The 25,815-nt window shown below is 46.3% G+C and overlaps 1 protein-coding gene across 3 annotated transcripts in view; it reads right to left on the bottom strand.

The window, feature by feature from the left end:
• GRK5 (G protein-coupled receptor kinase 5) overlaps positions 1-19,374 on the bottom strand; it is a 232,014-nt gene extending 212,640 nt beyond the window's left edge. For 2 of the 3 annotated variants that reach the window (XM_070780926.1, XM_070780927.1), the window contains exon 1: positions 19,093-19,374. In XM_070780926.1, coding sequence (XP_070637027.1) covers positions 19,093-19,144 — 52 coding nt within the window. In that variant the 5' untranslated portion in view covers positions 19,145-19,374. The remainder of the gene's footprint in view (positions 1-19,092) is intronic. The other variant, XM_070780925.1, reaches the window with a different exon arrangement.
• Between the last annotated feature and the right edge of the window lie 6,441 nt (positions 19,375-25,815).

Below are 25,815 nucleotides of genomic sequence, written 5' to 3'. Positions count from 1 at the left end.
AATTTATATATGTATGTATCCCAAGCTGTCCTTAAGAAAGACTTATTAATTTACACTCCTATCAGTAGTGGAAGTATCATGTTTGAAAGAACTTATTTACCCACATTTCCTTAAAGAGGCATTATCAATGCTTAAAAATTTGCCAAACTAAGATTCAGTTTAGTTCAGTTCAGTTCAGTCGCTCAGGCATGTCCGACTCTTTGCAACCCCATGAATTGCAGCATGCCAGGCTTCCCTGTCCATCACCAACTCCTGGAGTTCACCCAAACTCTTGTCCATCAAGTCTGTGATGCCATCCAGCCATCTCATCCTCTGTCGTCCCCTTCTCCTCCTGCCCCCAATCCCTCCCAGCATCAGAGTCTTTTCCAACGAGTCAACTCTTCGCATCAGGTGGCCAAAGTTTTGGAGTTTCAGCTTTAGCATCAGTCCTTCCAAAGAACACCCAGGACTGATCTCCTTCAGAATGGACTGGTTGGATCCTCTTGCAGTCCAAGGGACTCTCAAGAGTCTTCTCCAACACCACAGTTCAAAAGCATCAACTCTTCGGCGCTCAGCTTTCTTCACAGTCCAACTTTCACATCCATACATGACCACCGGAAAAACCATAGCCTTGACTAGATGGACCTTTGTTGGCAAAGTAATGTCTCTGCTTTTGAATATTTGCATATATAGAAGATTCTGCTTACTAGTGAGATTGAGACTCTTTTCTTGTAGAGTGAGTCCCTACATACCACCTATCTGACCAGTACCCTTTCTATTCCCCCTAGAAGTGACTTCGCACTAATAACCCCCATCCTCTTTGGAGCCACCATGTTCTTAGGACTTTACTTCAGTGGCCGGCAACCTAAGAGTCTAAGAACTGATGCTTGTGATTAATGTTAATTGTTCCAGAGCAATCCACTGACAGAAAGCAGGCCAATGGAGTCATTCCTTAGGATTATTTTTAAGTCAGAATTGGGGAGGGAAATACCAGTCTTGCTGGCATCTAATATGCCTTCCCCAATGACTGGTTAGCTAGTTATCTCCACACTGTTTCCTGAGTAAGCTATTCTTTTCCCATTGATTTGAATGCATCCTTTATTATATAGTAAATGTTTGCATATACTTGGGTCTGTATCTGAACTTTGTATTCTATGTATATTCTTTCTTTGGTCTCTGTAATCTTTAGGGCATTATCCCCACATGATGATCAAGATACAGAAAGGCTACGTTATTAGCTTTGTGACCTCAGATGAACTATCAACAAAGCAAGGACAGAAACCAAATTACCAGTCTCCACCTTTGTACTGATTGCAGGTGTAGGAACCTTACACAGAAGGGGACCACCAGCCCTCTCAACATCACACTAGTCTATGAAATCTGTGTCATCAGCCAAGCTAAGGCAGATGTCTAGACAGGATGTTGCAGGGGAATAAAGAAGCAGGTCAGGATTTGCCAGGAAACCTACAAGAGTGCCTGGCAGCTCCCATTCCCATCTCTAACCTATTTCCCTGTGGGTGACAACAATGTCCCCAACTAGAGGCCTCAAAAGCAGGCAATGCCAAGAAACCTATCTCTGACCCCTGAGGGATGTCACCAAGTCCACATGAAAATGTTCACATCACTCATGCCTAGATGGAAAACTTACATTTTCTCAACACAATTTCCTTATTGGGTTTTTTTTTTTTTTTTTAACCAGACAGAGCACTGTCTCTTTTTAAGTTTTCCAGGAAGACTGTTACAGGAAGATAATCTTCCAGGAAGATAATACAGTGTAGAACAATCAAACTGTTTATTTTTTACTTTTGATTTAATTTTCCTTTCTATAATCCACTAAAGAAAATACTAGAATCATGCATTTGCCTTTCTTAGATTGCAGGCTTCAGTTAAATTAGCAGCGACAGATTTGGGGGTTTTGGTGTTTTTTTTTTTTTTTTTCCCTGTTTGTTTCTATTACACACATAACCCCTCCCAGCTCCAATTCTTTCCTTAGGGTAATTTTCATTTTAATATGTAATTCCTGCTCTTCAAATTAACATCAAATTTTATTATCAAGTAACCACAGATGAATTGTCATCAGTGGACTATGCACCAGCAAATTCTCAACATTTGAATGGTCAGAAGAGCTCCAGAATTCATGTGGGCTAAGGCGAGCATTTAAACAGCTGAGGAAAGTTTGGCTCAGAGAGGTCAAGCAGTAAGTCTAAGCTCATACAGCCAGTGGGTCAGTGGCACATTCTCCCTTCTCCTCAACCTCTTCACTGTGTGCTAAGTCACTTTGATTTATGTCCAACTCATTGCGACCCCACAGACCGGAGCCCGCCAGGCTCCTCTATCCATGGGATTCTCCAAACAAGAATACTGGAGTGGGTTGCCATGCCCTCCTCCAGGGGATCTTCCCAACCCAAGGATCGAACCCACGACTCTTTCGTCTCCTGCACTGGTGGGCAGGTTCTTTACCATTAGTGCTACTTGGGAAGCCTTTTCGCTAGAAGCCTTAATTGTGCTTTCAATAGAAATGGCACACCTTGACGTGGTGCACTTAACAGCAAGAGAAGATACCACATTACCTTGAAAAGCAAAAAAGTGGACGTCTCAATGCCGCCTCTAGGAATTTATGAAACGGCTTTTCCTTGAGCTGTGCCAGGTACGAGCAACACAGCAGCCCCATGTGCTAGAAGATTCTGACCCCTGGCTGAATGTGTCGGTTACCTGAATGTGACTCACAAGGAAAGCAGAGACCTGGGACTCTAGAGACTGAAGTTCTGATGCCAGTTCTACAGCGGGCATCCCAGCTGTGTTTCAGCATCAGAAGGGCCCGCTCATCAGGGCAGCCCACTGATTCTATTAACCGATGCTGCCAAAGCAGAACCAGGAAACTTGGTGAGTCAGCACTGCACCGGGCATTTCTAGGCTTAAACAGCAGACTTCAGTTTACCATTAGCATTTGGTGAGGCCAGAGAGATACAAGGAGAGAAAAATCCCTTGTCCCTGCTCTCAAGGAGTTTGCTGTTTAGTGGGTGAAGCAAAAAGCCTACCTACCTAATATATATATATTTTTAAAATCCAGCTTGACAGAGGGTATGAGTTCCCCAACACTAAAAGATGTGAGCAGAGGGGAGAAATCTACTGAGAGGGAAGCAGCAGAGGGTCCTATCTAGGGAGCCAGATTGTAGCTGAGTCTCCAAGATCGTTTCTGAAGAGAGTGAGAAAACTTTTACTTTATTATTATTTTTTATTGAAGTATAATTGCTCACATTGTTACGTTAGTTTCTGCTGTACAACTAAGTGAATCAGCCATGTGTATACATATATGCCCTCCCTCCTGGAAGTCCCTCCCATCCCACCCCTCTAGGTCATCACAGAACACTGAGCTGAGCTTCCTGCACTTTACTGCTCTAAATTTTACTCATGATGCTGTATATACGTCAATCCCAGTCTCCCAATTCATCCCACCCTCCCCTCCCCTGCCTATGTCTGCACCTCTGTTCTCTGTGTTTGGTCTCCATTCCTGCCCTGGAACTAGGTTCATCTGTACCCTTTCTCTGGATTCCACATACGTGCATTAATATACGATATTTGTTTTCTCTTTCTGACTTACTTCACTTTGTATTACAGGCTCTAAGGCCCATCAGGGTGGTGGTCCTCACACCTGGCTGATCCTCGGGAGTTTCTAAAATACAGCTTCTCAGGTGCTTCCCATGAGCTTCTGATTCAGAACATCGTGGGCAGACCTTGATGTTATGGGTTGCACTGTGTCTGCTCCCCCGCCCTTCCAAAAAAGATATGTGGAAGCCATAACCCTCAGAATGTGACCCTTTTGGAAACAGGGTCTTTATAGAGGTAATTAAGTTAAAATGAGATCACTAGGGTGGCCCTCAATCTAGTAAGACTGATGTCAATAAAAATTAACTAAAAAAATATATAATCAGCGTGTTAAAAAAAAAAAAGTAAGGCTGGTGTCCTTATAGAAGGGAGAAGTTTGGACCCAGAGACAGACAAGTACAGAGTGAAAACCGCCTGAAGAGACACAGTCAAAGGAAGACCGTCATCTACAGGCTTAGGAATGCTGAAGGCTACCAGAAGTGAGGTCTGGAAAATATCTTTCCCCAGCACCTTCCGAGGGCGCGTGGCCTGCCCACAACTTGATTTTGGCCTCCAGAACTGTGAGACAATAAACTTCTGTGGTTCTAAGCTGCCCACGTTGTGGTCCTTCACAGCCCTGAGTGGCTCTGGGGAGTTCAGCCGCCTGGGAATCAGTATTAAGAGTCCAACTGCCGTGGAGGAGCACCCTCGGGTCCTACTCTGAAGGCTGCTTCCACACTGGCCCTGCCCTGGGTGCCCACGGGGCTTCCTTTGGTCCTGAGGCCCTTCCTCTGTGGAAGGCAGGAGCGGGCTCTGGTGGTGGAGCTCCTTCCTGCAGATGACAGGGAGCCCACGACCCTGTGACGATATCATGAAACTAAGGGACAGCCTTTCTCCTTCCCCTGTGGCTTCCAGGTGCGGTGAGCCCCGAGGCAGATGAGCCAGTACGTCCGCAAATGCTTCCTGGAAGAAAATGCCACTCTCCTCCAACCGCTACAAAAATACTGAGGACCCAGGACCTTGGACTTTGCTCTGCAGCCAAGCTTATCTCAGGAGATATACTAGGGTGGGCAGGGCCAGGACTTGTTCTCTTTTGTACTGTTTTTATTTGCGCCCTGGAGTCTCAAGGTGGGACCCACAGAACCCTCACCCAGGTAAATCATATGCAAACCTGCAGTCAAAGCAGTTACCAATGAAAGAACCTGCAGGAGTCCACAGAGGAGAAAGCCCTACCGCCTAAGTGATAGGAGGCAAAGGACAAGACGTGGAACCAACAGCAGCACCTTTGAAAGAATTAGGAAATGGTGCCCCCCCTTCCCCAAAATACAGTTATAAATCTACTTCCTCTGAACAACGCACTCTGAACCTCAAGTTCAGTTGCCTCCCTATGACTCAACATTCAACAAACATACTGCTGCTGCTAAGTCACTTCAGTCGTGTCCGACTCTGTGCGACCCCAGAGACGGCAGCCCACCAGGCTCCCCGTCCCTGGGATTCTCCAGGCAAGAACACTGGAGTGGGCTGCCATTTCCTTCTCCAATGCATGAAGTGAAAAGTGAAAGTGAAGTCGCTCAGTGTCCGACCCTCAGCGACCCCATGGACTGCAGCCTTCCAGGCTCCTCCATCCATGGGATTTTCCAGGCAAGGGTACTGGAGTGGGGTGCCATTGCCTTCTCCGACAACAAACATGGAAGTGCTTAAAGATGGGGAAAGATGCAGTGAGCTAGCACCAGAGGAGGAATGGGGAGAAGTGGGTCCTTGCTGTGTGACATCACCTCTCTGAGCTTGCTTTTTCTCAACCTGAGATAACAATAATAACGGCTGCCAAATCTGGCTGGTGGTGATGAGCCAAGGAGAGAAATACATGAGAATTCCCTGGCAGACCAGTGGTTAAGACTCCTTAATTCCACTGCCAGGGGCCTGGGTTTGATCTCTGGTTGGAGTACCAAGATCCCACAAGCCTCGCAGTGAGGCCAAGAGAAAAAGAGCAAAAGAAATATGGGCCCTTATCTGAGCCTGTGTTCCCTGCTGATTCACACATGCAAAACCCAGGAGCAATTACTAAGTTGTTGCCAAGTCAGTCTTTGCCCGAACTTATTTCCCTAACTGAGGCTTTGAATACCGTAGAAAACATGACTGAACACTCACACGGGGGCATTAAATCCTAAAGGTTTCAAAAAGGTCGCATCTCGTGTCCTCATGTGCATCATGCTTCTTCCTCATAAGAAAATATGCTCTGTACATCCCTAGGGTCACTTAACTCCATTTCAGAAATTATCAGTATTCTTCCCAAAGTGGGGGGTGAAGAATGGGTGGTGGGAGACCCTATGAGACAGAGACCACCACGTGCTAGGCAACCAAGTGTCTAAGTGTATAATGTTATCCAGGGAGGAGAACAGTCCCATACTATTTACAATATATTGAAAAATTGGAAAACCTAAACTGTTGAAAATTTAGGGAAACCTAAACTGTTTGTTGCTCAATCACTAAGTCGTGTCCAACGCTTTGACTCCATGGGCTGCAGCATGCCAGGCTTCCCTGTCCTTCACTATCTCCCTGAGCTTGCTCAAACTCATGTCCATCGAGTCAGTGATGCCATCCAACCATCTCATCCTGTCATCCCCTTCTCCTCCTGCCCTCAATCTTTCCCAGCATCAGGGTCTTCTCCAATGCCTTCTTTATGGTAAATGTCTTGGTTAAACACATCTAAACTACTTCAAAACAATCAAAGGCACAGACCCGTTTACAACCAGATAACCCCTAAAGGTCTGTTAGAAAACACCCAGCATTCCATTGAAACGACACTCCGTTTCCAGAGTCTTTCACAATTTTTCCTTACACCCTTCTGTCTCATGGGAAACTATAAACACAGATACGGGGAGGCACTACAACTTCCTGTTGACTGAAAACAGCTGCAGGAGCACATGTATACCAAGATCCCATTGGTGTCAAATGTATCTGCATGTTCACACGTGCATATACATAGAGAGTGGGGAAAACGTCCACCTTAATGCTGACAGTAACTCTCTGAGGGGTGGGACAGGTAGCAGGGGCACATGGGAGGAGGGAGATTTTTCCTTCCTTCTTGATGCTTTGTGTTGTTCTTTGCATTTTCTTTAGGAAGCAAGTACTGTCTGCACAGGAGCTTCCCAGGCAGCTCACTGGTAAAGAACCCACCTGCAAAGCAGGAGACACGGGTTCCATCCCTGAGTCGGGAAGATCCCCTGGAGTAGGAAATGGCAACCTGCTCCAGTATCCTTGCCTGGAAAATTCCATGGACAGAGGAGCCTGACTGAGTACAGTCCATGGGGTCATAGAGAGTCAGAGACAACAGCTCGGCTAAGCACACACACACACACACACACACACAGCATACACTGTCTGTGCAAATGTTTGAAAGCCTTCAAATTAGGTAGAATGATTCATACTGAACTATGAGTCACAGTGCCACACTGATTATTTTACATACATGTTAGTACTGATGCTCCTATTAGCTGGTAAGATTATTGAGGGCAGCAGCTGTGATGGGGCAGAAAGACGATCAGAGTGAAGACTGGGTTTTGCACTAGATCTGGGCTGTGGAACTAGCAGACTGCACCCGGAAAAGGCATTTATTCTTCATCTATAATACAGGGAAGAATAAAACACACCTCACAGGACTGTAAAGACTAAATGAAATCATGGGTACAAAGGATTGTATAATTCCTAAATGATTCCATTAGAAAGAAGGGGGGAGTTCCCTGGCAGTGCAGTGGTTAGGACTCCATGCTTTCACTGCTGAGGGCACTGGTTTGATCCCTGGTTAGGAAACTAGTCCCAGAGTCGTGCGGTGTGGCCAAAAAGATAAATAAAACAAAACTACCTTTATTTAAAAAGAAAGAAATGGAAACTCCATTGTTTCCTGTCCTCCGTTTAGAGCCTAGCCTGGGGCCCCACACACAGTGGGACTTAACTAAATATTGGATTTATGACACTGGGGAAGATGCAGGAACCAACCTAGGGTTACTCTGCTGGGAATTCTGCTTGCAGGGATTTCCCTCAAGCTCTCTGCTTAGGGCAGACAATTAGAACACAAAGGCCCACCATGGGAGAATGAAATTATAAGCAGACGTAAGTCCACGTCTCTGATTAGGCCTCTCCAATGCTTGACCCCCTCACGGGCATTCCTGAAACGCTTGTAAGCCACCCAAAAAGACTAGCAACAAGACCAGGCACGGGTATAAAACAGTTAGCCACCTGATAGCAAACTGAAGGCAACCAGAAGACCAGCCCTCACCTTAGTCACCGTGGAAACGTCGAGGAAATCAGGTTTGTCCTTCTTTAATTTGCATCCTGCTCTATAAGAAATTAAGCTTTAACTTTAAAAAACCCTCTAATTGGATACTACTGATGGGAAGACATCTGGGGCAAATATCTAGGCCTGATGCATTCCACCCCAAGGAACGGTTAGTGGTTTGGGGAACGAGTGTGTGGCAGAATAAGCAATGGTTACTAATTATTATATAGCACAGGGGTTGGCATCATCCATAAAGCCCCGTCGTGAAGGCCCCTTCCTCTCCAGAGAGGATTACAGGATTGACTGGACATTTTTTTCTCTGAGCGAGCATACATTTTCCTTGTCTTAATTGGATCCAGCCTCTTTGCCCCTGAGCAAAGAGGCCATTTTTCTGTAACAATTCTATCCTTCAAATGCCGTCAGTCATCAGCCATTCCGGGTCTGGAAGGAGCAGTGTTTGGCTTCCTATTTTCTTTCCATTTGCTCAGCGTTGTTCTAGCAGCGATGCGAAAAGCACGTGAGGATCGTGTCCTAAGCTACCTCCGATTTAGCCAAAAGAGGTATGAGTGCTGTCAGTGTGAAACATCTTCAAACCACAGAGCCTTCAGATTGGGGCGAACTGTTTGCCCCAAATGTTTGGACTAATGCAAATATTTATTTCTTCCAAAACAAGTAAAACACACCACTTTCAAATTGGGGGTGGGGGCAGGGAAGTCTGCCAGACATTTTTCACAGTTAAGACAAACATTTGGAAAACATTTTCCAATTTGCCCTATACCTTTAGTTAATCTTTCTTAACCATGTTGAGTCATCTCCTCATTTGCCATCTACTGCGACATGAAGGCCACTTCTTTCTTCTTTAATATTTATTTATTTGGCTGCTCAGGTCTTAGCGGCAGCACTCAGGTTCTTCCTTCTTTGTTGCAGCATGCAAGATCTTATTTTAGTTGTGACAAGCAGGATCTTTAGCTGCAGCATGGGAGCTGGGATGGAACCTGAGCCCCCTGCACTGAGAACTCAGAGTCTTAGCCACTGGACCACCAGGGAAGCCCCCCAAGGCCACTTCTTGAGGATCTTATTTTCTTGGCTCTTCCCCTCCTCCACATACCAAACATAGCATCAGTCAGTCATTCCCAGATCAAGGTTAGTTGGACACCTATGTTGCAGGTACACACTCATCTGACTGAAAGCCTCCTTAATCCGTGACTGTAGGCTTGGTGACATCAACCCACAACAGCACTCAGCTTGAGAAAAATGGGATCTTGAGACATCTTTGCTTTCAAGCCTGTATCCCAATTCTCTGTCCGCACCCAACTCCCTATTTTGGGCTTCCCTGGTGGCTCAGTGGTAAAGAATCCACCTGCAATGCAGGAGACACAAGTTCGATCCCTGGGTCAGGAAGATCCCCTGGAGGAGAAAATGGCAACCCACTCCAGTATTCTTGCCTGGGAAATCCTATGGACAGAAGGGCTTGGCGGGCTACATACAGTCCATGGGGTCTCAAGAGTCAGACATGACTTAGCAACTAAACAACAAAAAGCCCCTACTTTTCTAGAGGGTTCCTTCTCAGGGGATGTTATTTAAGCATCCCAAGGAGCTCTTCCTGAGTGTCTGATGGACCAGAGCGCATTCCTGCACAAGCCATGGGAGAGCTGTTTTCCATGGCCCGTTTGTTGACCTTCTCCAGCTTGTTTCCATTTCACAAGTGGTGCTAAGACCCGTGCCAAGATGGAATTCCATTTCAAATGAGGTTTCATAAGGCCTTTTATCAGATATGCAGACCAGTTACACTGGCTGGGTTTTCTCTACCCTGTAGCTGAGTCACTCTATCCTTCAGCCCCCACTTCCTTTCCTGTAGTGGTTAAGTTCAGAGCTTCACCTTCTCTGCAGGAGCAGATCAAAGGCTTGACTTCCTGTCCCCTCATTAGGGAGCTGGTGACATCCCGCTGTGTCCTCTCCACCAAGACAGCAACCCCCAAGAGACTCTCAGCTCCCAAAGAGCCTCGAAAAGTTGCTAAATTAATGCAAAACGCGTGTGCACACACATGTTCTGGTTTCTAAACACAAATACCCATATGGTTACCCCTGAAATATCTAAAAGGTTAACCCTGAGAGAGCTTTTCCGGGGAAAAAGGCTGCTTCACACATTCTCTTTGGGAGGGAGAAGGAGCATGGCCCTCGATGTGGCAGGGAAGTCACTCCAGTAGGTCTCCCCTTCCCCCTTCCCAGCCCCCTGCTTTTTCTCTTTTTAACATTTATTTATTTGGCTGCACAGAGTTTTTAGTTGTGGCACCTGGCCTCTTTAGTTGAGACGCCTGTGCTCTAGTTCCCTGACCAGGGATCGAACCTGCGCCCTCTGCACTGGGAATGCAGCATTCTAGCCACTGGACCACCAGGGAAGTCCCCCTACTTTTTTATTAGTAAAGATGGTCGCAGAGACCTGAGCATATACCTGGAGAAGGAAATGGCAACCCACTCCAGCATTCTTGCCTGGAGAATCCCAGGGACAGAGGATGGGGTCGCACAGAGTCAGACACGACTGAAGCGACTTAGCAACAGCAGCAGCAAAGCATATACCTAAGGTGCCACCATGAGACAGAGGTGCGTGGGGACAAGGATCTTCTGAGGGGCAGCAGGCACAGAAGGAAGTGGGGCTCGGGGCAGACGTGACCTGCACGCGCTGGGTGCTCACACCCAGCCCTGCCAAGGAGAGGGCTGCCCCCACTGAGGTGTGGCTACTACCATCCATCTCCTTTAAGCTCCTGTCCCTCGGGGGCAATTCTTTGGCTACTCAAGATTCTCCCCAACCCCTGCCAGGAGGACCAAGAATGCCAAGAAGCTGACTGGCCTTGCTCTTCGGGTGTGCAGGTATGCATGAGGGTGTGGGGAAGGCGGGTAGGAGAACACAGGTGATGCGGCCACGTGTGCACACACGCACGGGCATGTATGTTGTTTGTCCCCGCCCCGCCCCCACCCCCGCCAATCACAGATTCATTTGCATTGATAAAGAGGTCTATTTTTTGCTTCTTTAAATCATCACTTTTATTTAGGTCTCAGTTGCGGTAGGTGGGATTTTCACTGCCACGAGCAGCATCTTTTCAGTTGCAGCACACCGGCTCAGTAGTTGTGGCACACAGACTTAGTTACCCTGAAGCATCTGGAATCTTCCTGGACCAGGGATCAAACTCAGGCTCCCTGCCTTGGGCGCATGGAGTCTTAACTGCTGGACCACTGGGGAAGTCCCAACAGTTCTACTTTTAAAATGGAAACGCTGATTGTGAGGACTCACCTTATGGTAGTCATTCAGAGCCTAGTAGGAATTACATCTTCCAACTGCTCTCAATTTAGCTGAAATCAGGGTCTGGCAGGGCAGTTAGATTCCCATTTCTTTTTTTGCCCCTTTCCCCAGGAAATCTGTTAGAGACTCTTTCTTGCCCACAATGGCAAACTCAGAGCATTTACATTTAGAAACCGTATCACCCTGAGAAATGGGTTTGGTTTGGGGATTTTTGGTTTCTGTGGGAGTTTGGGGCTTATATTAATATGATTATAAGGGAAGGGAAAGATTTTTTTGGGAATGTTAAAGGATTTTGGGGGGCTTCTCCAGAAAAGTCCACATTTCAAGTAACGTTGGACAAGCGGGTCCTTTTCTTCCATCTCACTTTCCCCATCTGATAAGCAGGGCTGATTTCTATTCTGGAAAGTGGAGAACAGATGAGGAAACCCCCTGAGAAGCCTTGGGGCAGCCCAGGCCCTGGCCACCCCGTGGGCCTCTGTGGCCACTTTCCAACCCAGGAATGTTCGTATCTCTTTATCTGTTTCTTTTACTTTCTGCACAGGTCCCAGAAGTTGTCCTTTGAGGTTTATTTCATCACTGCCTTAAAAAAAAAAAAAAAATACTGATACTCCACAGGCTACAGATTCTTAGAGACAAAACAGGCCCTGTGGAAATTAGCCTAATTTATTACTGACTTCTGTCAGGAGGAGGTTACCAGTTGACTCTTTGGCACAACTTCAGATAGCTATTCTTTGCTTCTGACCCCAAGAACAGCAGCGAGCTGTTTTATTGTTTCAAATAATCATGCTGCTTTCTAAGTGTGTTCTAACAGCGTTGTTAAAATGTTTCAAATCTCACAGGAAAAGTTTTTAAGGAGAAATCATTTTAAAGTGGATACAAGAACAGTGTGTTTTTGACATCTTTCTCCATGATCTTCTTGCAATCTGTCCTGTTCAAAAGAAATGGAAACCCTTAAAATTGTTTTTATCAATTGTCCTGTTCATTTTAGACCACCTTTTCTGAAGTAAACAGAAAGCGGGTTTTTTTTTCTTCTTTCTGTGGATTTACTGTATACACAACTTTTTTTTTAATTAATAATGTATATCTGCATGCATGCTAAGTTGCTTCAGTCATGTCCAACTCTGTGTGACCCTATGGACTAGCCTGCCAGGCTCCTCTGTCCACGGGATTCTCCAGGCAAGAATACTGGAGTGGGTTCAGAATGGGCAACACATGTACACCCGTGGCGGATTCACGTTGATGTGTGGCAGAACCAATACAATATTGTAAAGTAATTAGCCTCCAATTAAAATAAATAAATTTAAATTTAAAAAAAAAAAGAATACTGGAGTGGGTTGCCATGCTGTCCTCCAAGGGATCTTCCCAACCCAGGGATCGAACCCGCGACTCTTATATAAGCCTCGTGAATTGGCAGGCAGGTTCTTTACCACTAGCACCACCTGGAAAGCCTGTAATACACCCTTAATTTGAATCAGGACAGTCAGTTGCTCAATCGAGGCCAATTTCCCAAAAAGATACAAAAAAAAGGTGGGGAAGGTGAGAAATATGAGTGGCTTATTACTACCACCAATGTTTATGATTGTCCTTGAACAATGTTTTTCTCTGATTAGAACTCAGTCCTAATTTCCAGTCCCCCAGCTCCTCCTCTGTTTCTCGCCTCCTTCCCCCTGCCCCCTCCCTTATGTTCTCCCAATTTTCATGTCAGAAGTTATGAGGTTCTCATCCTCATTTAACTCAATGTGTGTAGAAGCCTAGAAGTGACGTCCCAGGAACTTTCTGCAGAGCTGGGGGTACTCCACTTCCATACCATCCAGTAGCCACCGGCCCCTTGGGACTTCTGAGCACTTGAAACGTGGCTGGCACGCTTATGGAACGCAATAGTTCACTTTAGTTAATTTTTAAAAATATTTTTTTGGTTGTGCCAGGTCTTAGTTGGAGCACTCGGGCCCTTTAGTTTTGGCACATAGGATCGAGTTCCCGGACCAAGAATCGAACCGGGGGCCCCTTGCATTGGGAGCTCCAAGTCTTACCCACTGGGCCACCAGGGAAGTCCCTCACTCTAATTAATTTAAATATAAACAGCCACATGCAGCTAGTAGCTACCATGTTGGAGGGCACATATTCAGAAGACTAGACAGACACTTGAACATTTTCAGGTTATTCCAGGTGACAGGCTCTACCAGAGGACGTGCTCAAGCCCAAGAAATCCCAAGAAAAATCCAAAGGAAGGCGGCCCCCACCATCTTTCCTCCAGAATGGTGGCCCACTGGTTCCGCCCAGCTGCTGCCCCAGGAAGACCACCGAGGTGTTGCCCGGAAGATACCTCTGCACACCAGTTTCTTCGTGGATCTTCTCACCCCCAACCAAAGGGAACTCTTGCGATTGTCTTAAGTGGTTTCCATTTGCAGGAACTGCAAAAAACACCTTCATAAAAACACCCATCTTGGAAAATTAGCAGTTGTCTTCCAGATTCCAGCCTATCCCTCAAATATGACCTCTGAGTTACCCTTAAGTCATGTTTTGGTCCCACAGGCTAGTGTCCAAGCTCTAGGCACAGCAGAATCAACAGTTTCCAGCTAAGCAGGTTATACCACAATCAGCTTCAGCTCCTTGGAGGAAAAATCAGGTTCTACTCAAATCTGATTTATCAGGTTAAAAGCCTAAGAAGTTAAAGATGATGTCCAATTTCATCTCTTTACCCACCTCCAGCCGCACCTCTCCAAGGCTAACACCCAAAACGTCACCTCCCACAGCGTCCTTCAACAATTAAAGGCTGAATGAATGAATGAATGATTTGAGCCTTGTAAGAATTTCAAAAGACAATTTAAAAATGGTTTTCACAAAACAAGAAACTGTCTTGTTTTGTGAGGTCTAGAAAGGACAGAAGTCTAGACAGGACAGAACTGCTTTCTCTTTAAAAGGTACCATGAATAACTTCGAATATTTGATGATAATAAAGAATTTTTGCTTAAAAAAAAAAAAAAAAGTAGGTGTGATTTATACCAAATGGGGTGCTTCCCCCACTGTCTGGATGGTATTAAATACAACAATATTGTCTTTATCCCCCAAAGATAAAATTTTAAGAAGCTTTATGGATTAAAATCTTTTCAATATTTAGGATATTTTAAAATAAAATCTTCCACTGAAATGTAACAGCATGTGTTTCAAAGTAAAAATCATTCCTATTATTTAAGCCCACATCATCTATTTTTAATCATTTAAAAATCACATCTTAAAACCCTTTATCTTCACTATTCTATTTTGAAGTGAGGCGTGGGGGCTAGGGGTTGTAAGACGGAAGAAATTCCCTTTCCTTTTCTATGTGTCACCTGGTTTTAGTCACTTTCTATCATCTTCTCATGTTTCACCTAGAATTGTATGATCTGTTGTAGTAAGATTTTTTTTGTAACCGTAAGACTTGTTTATTTCAAAAATGTCAAGATATTATAATGCTTTACCATAAGCCACAAATATACCGGCAACAAATTATTAACTTTAAATATTGACCGAAGTCCTGAAACCATTTCATTAGAAGACTGTGAGTTCCCAGGTCTGGGTTGAATGGCCCTTGGTAAAGGTCAATTTGGTCCTGCACTGAGTGAGCTCTTTCCTGAAATTCACTCCAATGTTATTGAAGTCTTCGGCCCACACCCAAAGGGTATCATTTAGCAAGCCACTACAAGAGTTATGGCTGCTGAAGACATAATTTAAACAAGGATTAGTCTGGGGAGTGGAAGAATCAAGCTTTCTGGAGTTTAGAATCTGACAAGCAGCAGCTAAGCTATTGAAAGATGAGAGTCTTGAGGGCATTTATCTGATGGTTTTAAAAACCGGCACCTAGATTAATTAAAAGCATCATTTGAAACCTTTCTGTAAGAAAGCAAGGCCTCTGAAACCATTTGCTTTTGGTTTCTCCACATCCAAGTTGTCAGTACTGAAAAGAAACTCAGAAAAAGTAAAAGGCAGTTTTGTTTAATGATGGCATTGTACTTAATAGGCCCAGCAGCTTTAACACATGATGAGCTGCCGGAGCTCAGGATGCAAAAACTGCTGCTCTCCTGTGCGGAGAAGCTTTAGGGCAGAAGCAGCCACGGGGGTGGATTAAGTACGCCTGCCGATAACAGTTAAAACGGCTGCGGGCTTCAGAGACATTCCAATGTTCTAATAATGATATTTCAGTTTTGTCATCATGAACTAGGGGTGCAAGGAAAAGAGGGAAGGGCTTTCAGCCTTGCCATGGAATGCTGAGTCTGTCCCAGCAGGCTGGCTGCATGCAAATCCCCTCCCCTCCCCTGCCCTTCCCAGCCTCTGCCATCACCTGTTTCCAGGTCCCCAATCTTAATCATTGGGAAGATCCAGGCCAACAAATTTACAGAGATATGTGAGTGAAAGGTTCTTGCACATTCTGATTTTCGACATCCTGACCAAGGGCAAAAATCATGACGTTTCTGACTTCTCAGTTCCTGTAGTCGTGCCTGCTAGTACCATGCTCAGGAAAATGCGATCGATACTCCCCCTCTGTCCTCTTTATTGATCAAATATGGCTACTACTGCCCTGGGAAGAAAGGAAGGGTGGGACCTTACAAAATTTCTTCTCACCACCGTTCAAAGAAGTGAGGCAAAACACTAGAATATGACAAAAACCTTTACTGCAACAATAAAATCAAAAGGAAACACACAAAAGGTCTGCAAACAGTCTTTCTCACAACTATGATTTCAGCACTAGCGTGCTTGCCAATTTTCTGAGATTCTGAAATGTAAATAGATAGATAGAATTAGTCTTGGGTTTCTTTTCATTAAATGCTTAATCACTTAGCTCATTTCCATAAATCGGCACGAATTCAGTCTCAACTTCTTTTCTTTTTTCACCCTTAACCACCCATTTTCAGGAGAGTAATCTGAAGTTCCTAAGAATGATCGAGCTGATGCTCTCTTGAGTCCAGAACAAAATACATTTGGGTGGTTTAAAATTGTGAACCCAGATCTCCATCTTATTTCAAAAAACAGTCACAAAGGTGCAAACTGTCTCCAATGTTTTCCAATTATTAATGATGAACCACTTTAATTTACTTACAGATTTTCTATCTTATTGCTGTACTCATTTTTCCACTTTATAAAAGTATTATTATGGTAAGAATTTTAACTTACAATGAATTTAGAAGACATCTGCCTTCGAGAATGCATAATAATAACAAAAGATAGGTCCCCAAATTACCCACCAACATAGACAACTCCAAATTTATAGCGTTTGCAAAGTGTGTCTGTCTTTCTCCAAGACCTGTTTCTCTATTGTTTGGGACAAATATGACTTTTACTTGAAAGCCACATTTTAAATTGTTTACAATGTATTTTGTTAACTGAACTAAATTAAATTTCGCATTCACAAACCATATTTCTCATTTATAACCACTCACAATAATCTTCAAGGAAGAAGTGGTTTTAAACATTGTAAACAATTCAGATTTTTAAAGATACAACAAATTTTATGTTAGAGCTTTCATTATACTGACTGGAACTTTCATTTCTGAATACACGGGTAATGTGGTTACTAGGAGAATTATTTAACTGAAAAGAATGACTTCAACTATGTAAAAATTGAGAAGAGAAAAATAAATTGCTTTTATTTCTAAAAGCTTCTACAGTAATTAGAATATATGCGCTCAAATCTTTAATAGACCCAGTGAGAAGAAAGTGGAAGCACTTAAAATCATGGATTCTCTTTAGACATAAAAGAAAAACAGGGGGAGAAATGAAGATTTCAAAATGAAATTTCCACGTAAGTAATTAGTTTTTCTCATTCAGGTGTCAGTTTCTCCGTATTCTTATGGGGAAGGCCCCCTCCATTTCAAAGGAATTTCAGGAGCTATTTTCTCACCCTGAGATGACTACCAAACTCTCAAAGAGAAATTGAAAAGACTTTAAAAGGAAAAGGAAGTAAAAGGCACTTTCTTGAGAACTTTTTAATCACTGTAATTCGGTCATTCCATATAAGCCTCCAGACTGTAGCTCTCTTTTCCAAGGCTCTAAAAAAACCAATTTGTTAACCTGACAGACAAAATTACCAAGCGGTGCATTCATTTCAGTGAAAAAATCTAGGGAGACCAAACTGGGGGAGAAAATTAATAATACTCTGCCCACTCCAAGCAAAACATTTTAAAAGAAGCAATCAAATGCTGAGGAGAAAAAAAAAAAAAGCAAGCTCTAGGCAAATAAGTGTGTAGAGCAGCAAATGTAGGCAGCAGAATTCCCCGGGCAACAGGAGAAACCAGTGAAACTTGCAAAGCCTCCAGTATCGTCACATCCAATGATTTCCCAGGAAAAAATTTCAGAATGGAGAGGGAAAACTTTCCCAGCCCCCGAGCCCACAGGTGTACAACCATATTCCACCACTAGGTGGCGGCTGCAAAGGCTGTGAGCCGGGGGCTGTTTTCTCCGCTTTTTCCCCCTCCAGGACTCACTGCTCTGTTCAGGAGACAGCCCACGAGCCTCTTGGCCCAATTTGCTAAAAATTTTGGGTTAGGAAAAAAGAAAATACTCAGGCTTTAGAAACTGAAGTCACCAGGAACAGCCTCGGTTAAAAGTCTGTTCACACCAAAGCTGGGCAATGGGAAGAACAGACCTGCACATTTCCAACTCGGCTGGAGTTTCCGAAGCAAACCTTCAGGCTGGTGCTTTGGAGACAAACGAAGCTGAAATTACATGAGTTGTTGAGTTGTGCATCACCTACTCACACACCGTGTACAGTGCCACAGGGTGATGGAATCGGCTGGATAAACATGAACCGTTTTACTGCTGGCGAGCAAAATCTTCCTTCATTCATCCAAGTGTGTGAATGAAAAATATTAAGAAGTAAATAGGGCGTTTTCGTGGACTGCTCGCCTTGTACTCTTCTGAAGTCAAGATCTTACCGAGACTGCATTCGACCTTGGGTGTCAAATAAAGCCTCCTCCCATGAAAGGGAAAACCACTTCCCTTTTCATAAAAAGGCTGCACCCAGAGCTCAAATCTTGGCAAAAGAAATGTTACATAAATTCCAGGTGTTCCTAAATATGTATGCTTACCCGCACGGAATCATTTTAGGAAGCATCTTAAGTTTCTGGGCCACTTTCTCTCTCACCCTCTCCCTCTCTCCATCTCAAGGAAGAGTCAAAAAGTGCGTTTATAGTCTCGACTTAGCTTCTTACCCACTCCATTTAAACGGTATTTCCTGCCAACCTAATGCAGAAAATCTAATGATTTTCATCCAAAACACATCTAAGCACTGGCACACTTACCTTTCTTTTTTTAATTAAGCCAAAACCCCCAAAAATCCACTTATCTCTCTCCCTCCTCAATGGGGGAAAAAACCACCCCTGAAATCATGAATTCTTTTCTACATGATTTGCACAGCCATCCTCTCGTTATGTGAACAGGCTAATTTCTCAACATCTTACTTTGCCTTTAAAAGGCTTCCTTCCACACGACGGGATTTCCCTAAGAAACACTCCCAGCGGATGGTTTCCAGCAATAACCTATATCAACTCAGCCGGCGCCCCTCCACCCCCAACACACACACACACACACACACACACACACTCACTCACAGAACCATCCCGGGCCAACTCGGAAAAGCTGTTTGATTTGCATGTTTGCCCATCTCTTCCTGAATGAACGCCTTTCCAACTGACCTTTCAACAGCTGCCGAGAAGGCACGGCACGGTAAGGTTAGAGCTGGAAACTAGGGGATCTGTTTTAGCATCCTAATCCTTGCAACCTCGACGTGACGTTTCCCCTTCTATGCCCAAGTCCAGGTTCCCGGAGCACAAGGGCAGGAACAAGGCAGCACAAGGAAGCGTTTGCCGAGCACTCTCCGAGGTGCCCTGCTCCCGACCAAACTCGCTGCGGGCATCCCGCACCCGCCCGATACCCCGGCTCGTGGCGAAGGCGCCAGGCACGCACCCGCCCTGTCTCTTACCTTCCCTGGCTTTCAGCAAGACCGTGTTGGCCACGATGTTTTCCAGCTCCATTGACAGTCGGCGGTCAGCTAGGGAGCCGGCCGGCGGGGCTGTCAGCGCCTGACGGTGCTGCCGCTGCTGCTGCTGCCGCTGCTCGGGCTGCTGCCGCTGCTTGCCGGAGCCGGGAGCGAGCAGCCCGCCTAGCCTACCGCATTATTCTTTGCTCTTATCCCTCGGAGTTTCCACCTCTGCAAAGAGGAGCCGCCGCCGCCGCTTCTTCCTCCCTCTGTGTCCCCCCTCCCCCCCTCCCTCAACAGTTTCCCCCCCACCCCCCACCCTGCGCGCTGCTCTGTCACTCCATTCTCCTCCCCTCGGGCTCCCGCGGATGCTTTAATGCTTCGGATGCTTCTGCCTCCCCTCTGTCCGTCCCGGGGGTGTGGTACTCGCAGGCTCGGGGCGGCCGCACTGCGCAGGCGCCGGGCCGAGCCACGCCTCCCGCTCCGGCCCTCGCGGCGCGGGGCCTGCTGGGACTTGTAGTTCGGCCCCGCGCTGGGCTAGGGCCGGGACTGGCACGCGGCTGCGGGAATCCGAGAACCGCCCCGGGACTTGCCTTCGGAGGGAAGGCGTTGGGGGCGTGCAGCGAGGGAGTCAAAGGCGGCTCGGCGGAGCTGAAGCCCGCCGCCCACACCCACTCCAGTCCTGGGGCCCGTTCTCGCACATCCATGCCCGGGGAGGAGGGGTCGTCCCGCTCGCCCGCTTCCCGCCCTGCCGAATGCCCGGAAAGCGAAGTGCACTGGCCACGGCGAGGGCGGGGCGAAGCGCTGCGTCCGGGCAGGAGCCGGTGCCGGTTCTGGCCCCCCGCGTGGCGTGCTCGGGGTGGAAGGGAGGTCAGGCTGGCCGGACCTGCAGCCCGGGCCTGCAGCCCGGCTTCCGCCGGGGCACGCCAAGCCCACGCGGGCAGGGGGCTGCAGCCCGAAGGCGGCCAGGCGCGCCCGCGGGGCCCGCACGCGGCGGCCGGCCGAGGTGCTGCCGTCGCACACGCGCTCGGTGGATGGCAAAGGTGTACTTTGTTTTTCGTCCGAGGGCGCGAAGGGGGATCCGCGAGTCGGCGGCGACTCGGCGCTGGCGGCAGCATCGGTACCCACGCAGCCTGAGCGCCCCTCGGCGGCCGCGGGGTGGAAGCGCCGCGGCGGGGCCACGCGGACGACGGGTCCACCCCCGGCCCTCTGGGCCCCGGGATACCCGTCTGCGACTCCGGGGATTCCGGCGTGGGATGCGGACCGGTTCTGCTAATAACCTGCCTTCCACCACGCGGGGCCGCGAATCAAGAATCTTCATTCCAACCCAAACTGATTCATATTAATAAAAATGCAAACGGAATCGCCGGGGTCAGAAACATGAGTAAGTTCAGCACCAAATCTGTGTTGGACATTCGTTTCCCAAGTCCAGGCTTATTCATCTTGGGGCTCTTAGTGCCTTTCCACTGTATGCTCAGAACGTCGGGCCCCATATCTGCGCTCGGCGTCGCCTCCTTGCTGCTTCCGAAGGCCTCGCCCCGGGGAAACGGGCGGTGGGACACCCCGGATCTGCGACAAGTGTCCTCCTATCTGGGAGAGGGGCGGGCTGACCCCAAAAAACAGTGAGATCTTTGCCTTTTGCGCACCCTGCGGGCCGGATATCCGTCCGGAAGCCGGCTCTGGGTCTTCTCTGTCCAAAAAAAGGAAATCGTCCACCCTCAAGGGCTGCCAGGAAGTGGCAGGGAGGTGCAGACAGAAACGAACAATTACTATGCATTGGAGAATATAAAGAAATTAATAGACTTTTCAGGCCTTGGAAACTAGGGTGGTCGCTGATCTAACAGCTCTGGATTGTCTTGTTTCCTGATGGAGTGTATCCATCATCACCACTCCCTAGTGTCTGGATTTGGGTCAGTGGGTCTTCCTGGACCTCACTTGTCTGCAAAGTAGGGGGAATATCAGTTTGCCTTTCAAAAGGCAGGGAGCTGAGCAGATGATTTCTTAGGCATCTCCCACTCTAGGCATTACTATTCTAAGCACCCCAGGCTTGGTCTTGGCTACATAGCCACCTACTTAACAATGAAAGCCCTAACTTACAATCAAAGAGTCTCTCAGAGAGAGAGAATCAGAGCGGGCAGCATCTCGTGCATGTGAGTACTAAGTCGCTTCAGTAATATCCGAAAGTTTGCGACCCTATGAACCCTAACGTAGCCCGCCAGGCTCCACTGTCCGTGGGAGTCTCCAGGCAAGGATACTGGAATGAGTTGCCCTGCCCTTCTCCAGGGGATCTTCGCCATCCAGGTATGGAACCCGAGTCTCTCCTGTCTTCTGAACTCGCAGCCGAGTTGTTTACCACTAGCGCCACCTAGAGTTCACCAACTGCAGTAGGCATTTTGCCCCTTGCCGGTAGCCTAAGGCCTGATCCAGTCCAAACTTTACTTATTTGACTGACAAAAGCAACTAAAGGGCTCCCTGCTTCCAGTTCAAGGCAGAGTAGAAGGACCTGCGCTCATCTCCTGTGAGAGCACCAAAATCGCAGCTAGCTATTGAACAACCATCACAGGAAGATGCTGGAACCCACCAAAAAAAGATACCCGCCCCCCCCCCCCCCCCCCCCCCCCGCAAAAGACTTTACATGGTTAATTTCACTGAACACAACATCCAGATGAGGTACAGAACAAACCTGCATTTTATAGATAAAGTCACCAGGTTAGGAGACGTTTTATAACTTGCCCAAAGTCATACAACTAATAAGAAGAAAACCTACAGAAGACCTACCGATTTGAACCTAGCAATCAGACTCGGAGTCTATGCACTTAATTTCTGGCGAGCAAAGTACCTAACTGGGTTGCAGTTGTTTTGTTTGGCTCCCAGAGTAAACTTAAACTGTATTGTAAGAAAGCAAAGTAGGCAGTTGGCTAAGTGATTAAGGGGAGGGGGGAGGTTTCCATTCCAGATCATAACGCCAACATTATAACTTCATTCCTTCCCATTAAATGCATTAATGACTCATAGTCCTCTTGAAAAATGGGTTTGATTCAGGAAGAGTAGTCTATTAAATATCAACAGGTAAGTTGGGAATCTCGTTGGCAGAGAGCAAGAATGGAAATCCAAATGGAGAGCAGGCAATTTGGGGAGGGATGGGAATACACCAAAGACAAATACTGACTTCCCAATCCACTCAGGGTCAGCTGGGCCAGAAATGAGGGATAAACCGGGAATCTTCCCATTCTTCGGTCAGCACCTGTATTCTGTGATAAAGCTGCTTGGTTAGAGCTCTTATAAATTGAAATGAACTATTCTGAAAGTCACAGACCTATCTTTGTCCTAAAACATGGATTGCTTTTGCTTGAACAATCAAATTGGCTTTCTGAGCAGTGCTGGAGCTGGAGTTTCCTTCCCTCTCCTCGTGTCACTGCTTTCTAATCATCAGGAAACAGCTGGAGAGACAGGGCTTTCATTCTCCCATTTTTTTTCTCTTTCTTCAAAGTTTACCTTTATGTGCCAAGCACAGCAGGGAATACCAAAGTGATTTCCCAGGAGAGTCCACCGCTAGGAAGACTAGCAAACTGGGAGGAAAACCACTGAGATAAAATGGAATAAGAGTCACTGTGGACACAGACACAAAGGACTTTGGAAGCAGAGAGGAAGTGATTTCAGGGACTTAGAAAGAATCCGAGAGGAGAAATGAGAGCTGACAGTGGGCCTGGAGGCATGAAGGAGGTTTCCAGTTACTTTCCCACCTCTCTGAGAACTCCCTTCATCGATGGACCCAGTGGTGACCAACTCTGACATTAAAAACTTTGCAGACTTCCCTGGTGGTCGCTGCAGGGGACACAGGCTCAATCCCTGCTCCAGGAAGATTCCACATGCCTTGGGGCAACTAAGCCCCCGCACCACAACTACTGAGCCCACACTCCTAGAGCCTGTGCTCTGAAACAAGAGAGTCCATGGCGGTAAGAAGACCTGGCACCACAGTGAAGAGTAGCCCTCACTCACCGCAACCAGAGAAAGCTGCTGAAAAGCAAAGAAACCCAACGCAGCCAAAAATAAGTCAATACATTTTTTTTAATGTTTTATTTTTTAATTCTTGGCTGTGCTGAGTCTTCTTTGCTTTCTCTGTTTGCAGAGAGTGGGGGCCACTCTCTAGTTGTGGTGTGTGGGTCTCTCCTTTCATTGGCTTCTCTTGTTGCAGAGCATGGGCCCTAGGTGTTTGGGCTTCAGTAGCTGTGGCTCATGGGCTTAGTCGCCCTATGGCATGTGGCACCTTCCTGGACCAGGGATCGAACTGGTGTCCTCTGCACTGCAAGGCAGATTCTTAACCACCAGACGACTTGGGAAGCTCTAAATAAATTAATTAAGAAAAAAAACACTTTGCAATATTGTAGACCACAACTCTTCTTCCCTTTATTTAGTATTTTTCTTTAAAGTCAAGTTGCTTGAAAAGAAAAAAAAAAAAAAAACTTCTATTATCCTAACCAAAACATTTTTAAAATGTGAGTAGTAGTAGAAATACCACACTTTCGAAAAACCTGACCTCCAAGCAACATGTGGGACAGTAACAGCCTTCAGTTTCAAGATTAACTGGCTGATCGTATAAATCTGTCTGGAGGCTTCACCTCAGTGCTGCGAGATAATCATGGCCTGTAGACATCCAAATGCTCAGCTTTGTAACAAGACTTTACCGAGTCATCTGTGGGGGTCTCGACTGCAAGTTCAGAAATAAGATTCCGGCCACAAGTGATCTCCACGTTCCTCAAACTGAAGCAGTTTAGCATGACCTTTAGTGAGAAAGAAAGGTCCCCTTTCTGATGCTGTGTTCTGTTGGAAGGGTCCCCATAGTAGACTTAGGCCCTGAATTGTTACAAACTTGTTGTCTCCATTGTAAAGGAAACTAGAAATGTTAGTCACTCAGTCATGTCTGACTCTGCAACCCCATGGACTATAGCCCACCAGGCTCCTCTGTCCATGGGATTCTCCAGGCAAGAGTACTGGAGTGAGTTGCCATTCCCTTCTCCAGGGGATCTTCCTGACCCAGGGATTGAACCCTAGTCTCCCATATTGCAGGCAAATTCTTTACTGCCTGAGCCACCAGGGAAGCCCAAAGGAAACTGAGCCTGGGAGAATTAGGTCAACTGATGAGCCTAATTACTAGCAAGGCTAGTTTTTTAGGTGAGTGCCTGCCTTCCCTGAGGGCTTCCCCAATAGTTCAGCGGTAAAAAATCTGCCTGCCAAGCAGGAGACCTGAATTCGATCCCTGGAGAAGGAAGATCCCCTGGAGAAGGAAATGGCAACCCACTCCAGTATTTTTACCTGGGAAATCCCATGGACAGAGGAGCCTGGAGGGTTACAGTTCATTGGGATTGCAACGAGTTGGACACGACTTAGCAATTAAACAACAACAATCAACTGCCTTCCCTACTTAAAGGCCCGAAATGTGTCTTTTTCATCTTTTGATTCCATTCTCTGTAGAACCTAGTAAGTACCTTATACATAGTATTGGGCAGTATTTGCTGACTCAGAGCACATGCCAAGACACAGCCCAACCTAGGCCTCTGGGGTGCTAGTTATTCTGCACTAGTTAATTCTCAAAATGTCTTCATCACTGCCCGATCAGAGATTAACAAGGAAACGTAGGGGAGTCTGGCCTCCTGGTCAGAGAGGTCAGTCTAAAAAGCCAGTCAGTCCCTGGGATGATTTCACCTTCTGCCAGTACCTCCATCCTCAAATCCAGCTGTCTCCAGCAATCCGCCCAGGAGTTAGGGCAATCACACAATTTTAAGGAAGACTAAGCAGACCAATTTCAATTCACTTTACAGACTTGAATAAAATACAAGCTATTTACCCTCCCCCCCCAAAATGGGCATTTTTTGTTTATTCCGTGCCGAGCAATCAGATAGATTTACATGACGGAAAAAATGCTCAAATTGGTAAGGAAATTACACAGTGAAAGCATAAAAATTAATTCTGAGAGGAAGGAGGAAAAACAGACTCTTTCTTAGTAATCTGTTTAAAATTACAATGATTTTCTGTTAGTATGGATAAGGAAAGAATCCAAGCCATCACTGATGGTCTTTTTATGATTAGCATCTATCAGGCAGGTCATTCGGAGAAGGCAATGGCACCCCACTCCAGTACTCTTGCCTGGAAAATCCCATGGACGGAGGAGCCTGGTGGGCTGCCATCTATGGGGTCGCACAGAGTCAGACACGACTGAAGCGACTCAGCAGCAGCAGCAGCAGCAGCAGGCAGGTCATTTGTTTGAGCATGGTAGCCTACCCTGGAAATGGGGATAAAATCTTGACAACAAAGGTAGAATTGCTTTTTAAAGAGAAAAAGGTGAGCTGAATTAAATTCAGTGTTAGGAGCCTTTAAAGCCAGATGACTCATGGATGAGAGGGCTCCGGCAATTTCGACCTTAATGCTGCAATAACATAAACTTTCTCTGACTCCAAAGACTCTGAGCCTAATTATCTCTGAGACTTTGATATATGCTTTGACTGTCCTCAGGCCACTGTGGGTAGGTGAAAATTTAATTGACCCAATAAAAAGGAGGGCATTCTTGCTCCCTTACTAAAAGTCTTAGCTAGTTATACACTAAAGGGAATCTAACAAATCAGATCAGATCAGTGGAGTTTAAAATATATAATGCTTTGCACAGTTTGTTTTTTTGACAAATATGTAAAATAGAGTATAGTCTATAATTTGGAACAGCTCAGTTTCCTC

Source organism: Bos indicus, chromosome 26 (genome assembly GCF_029378745.1).
Source record: "Bos indicus isolate NIAB-ARS_2022 breed Sahiwal x Tharparkar chromosome 26, NIAB-ARS_B.indTharparkar_mat_pri_1.0, whole genome shotgun sequence".
Taxonomy (NCBI): domain Eukaryota; kingdom Metazoa; phylum Chordata; class Mammalia; order Artiodactyla; family Bovidae; genus Bos; species Bos indicus.
This window is presented reverse-complemented; position numbering and strand designations above follow the sequence as displayed.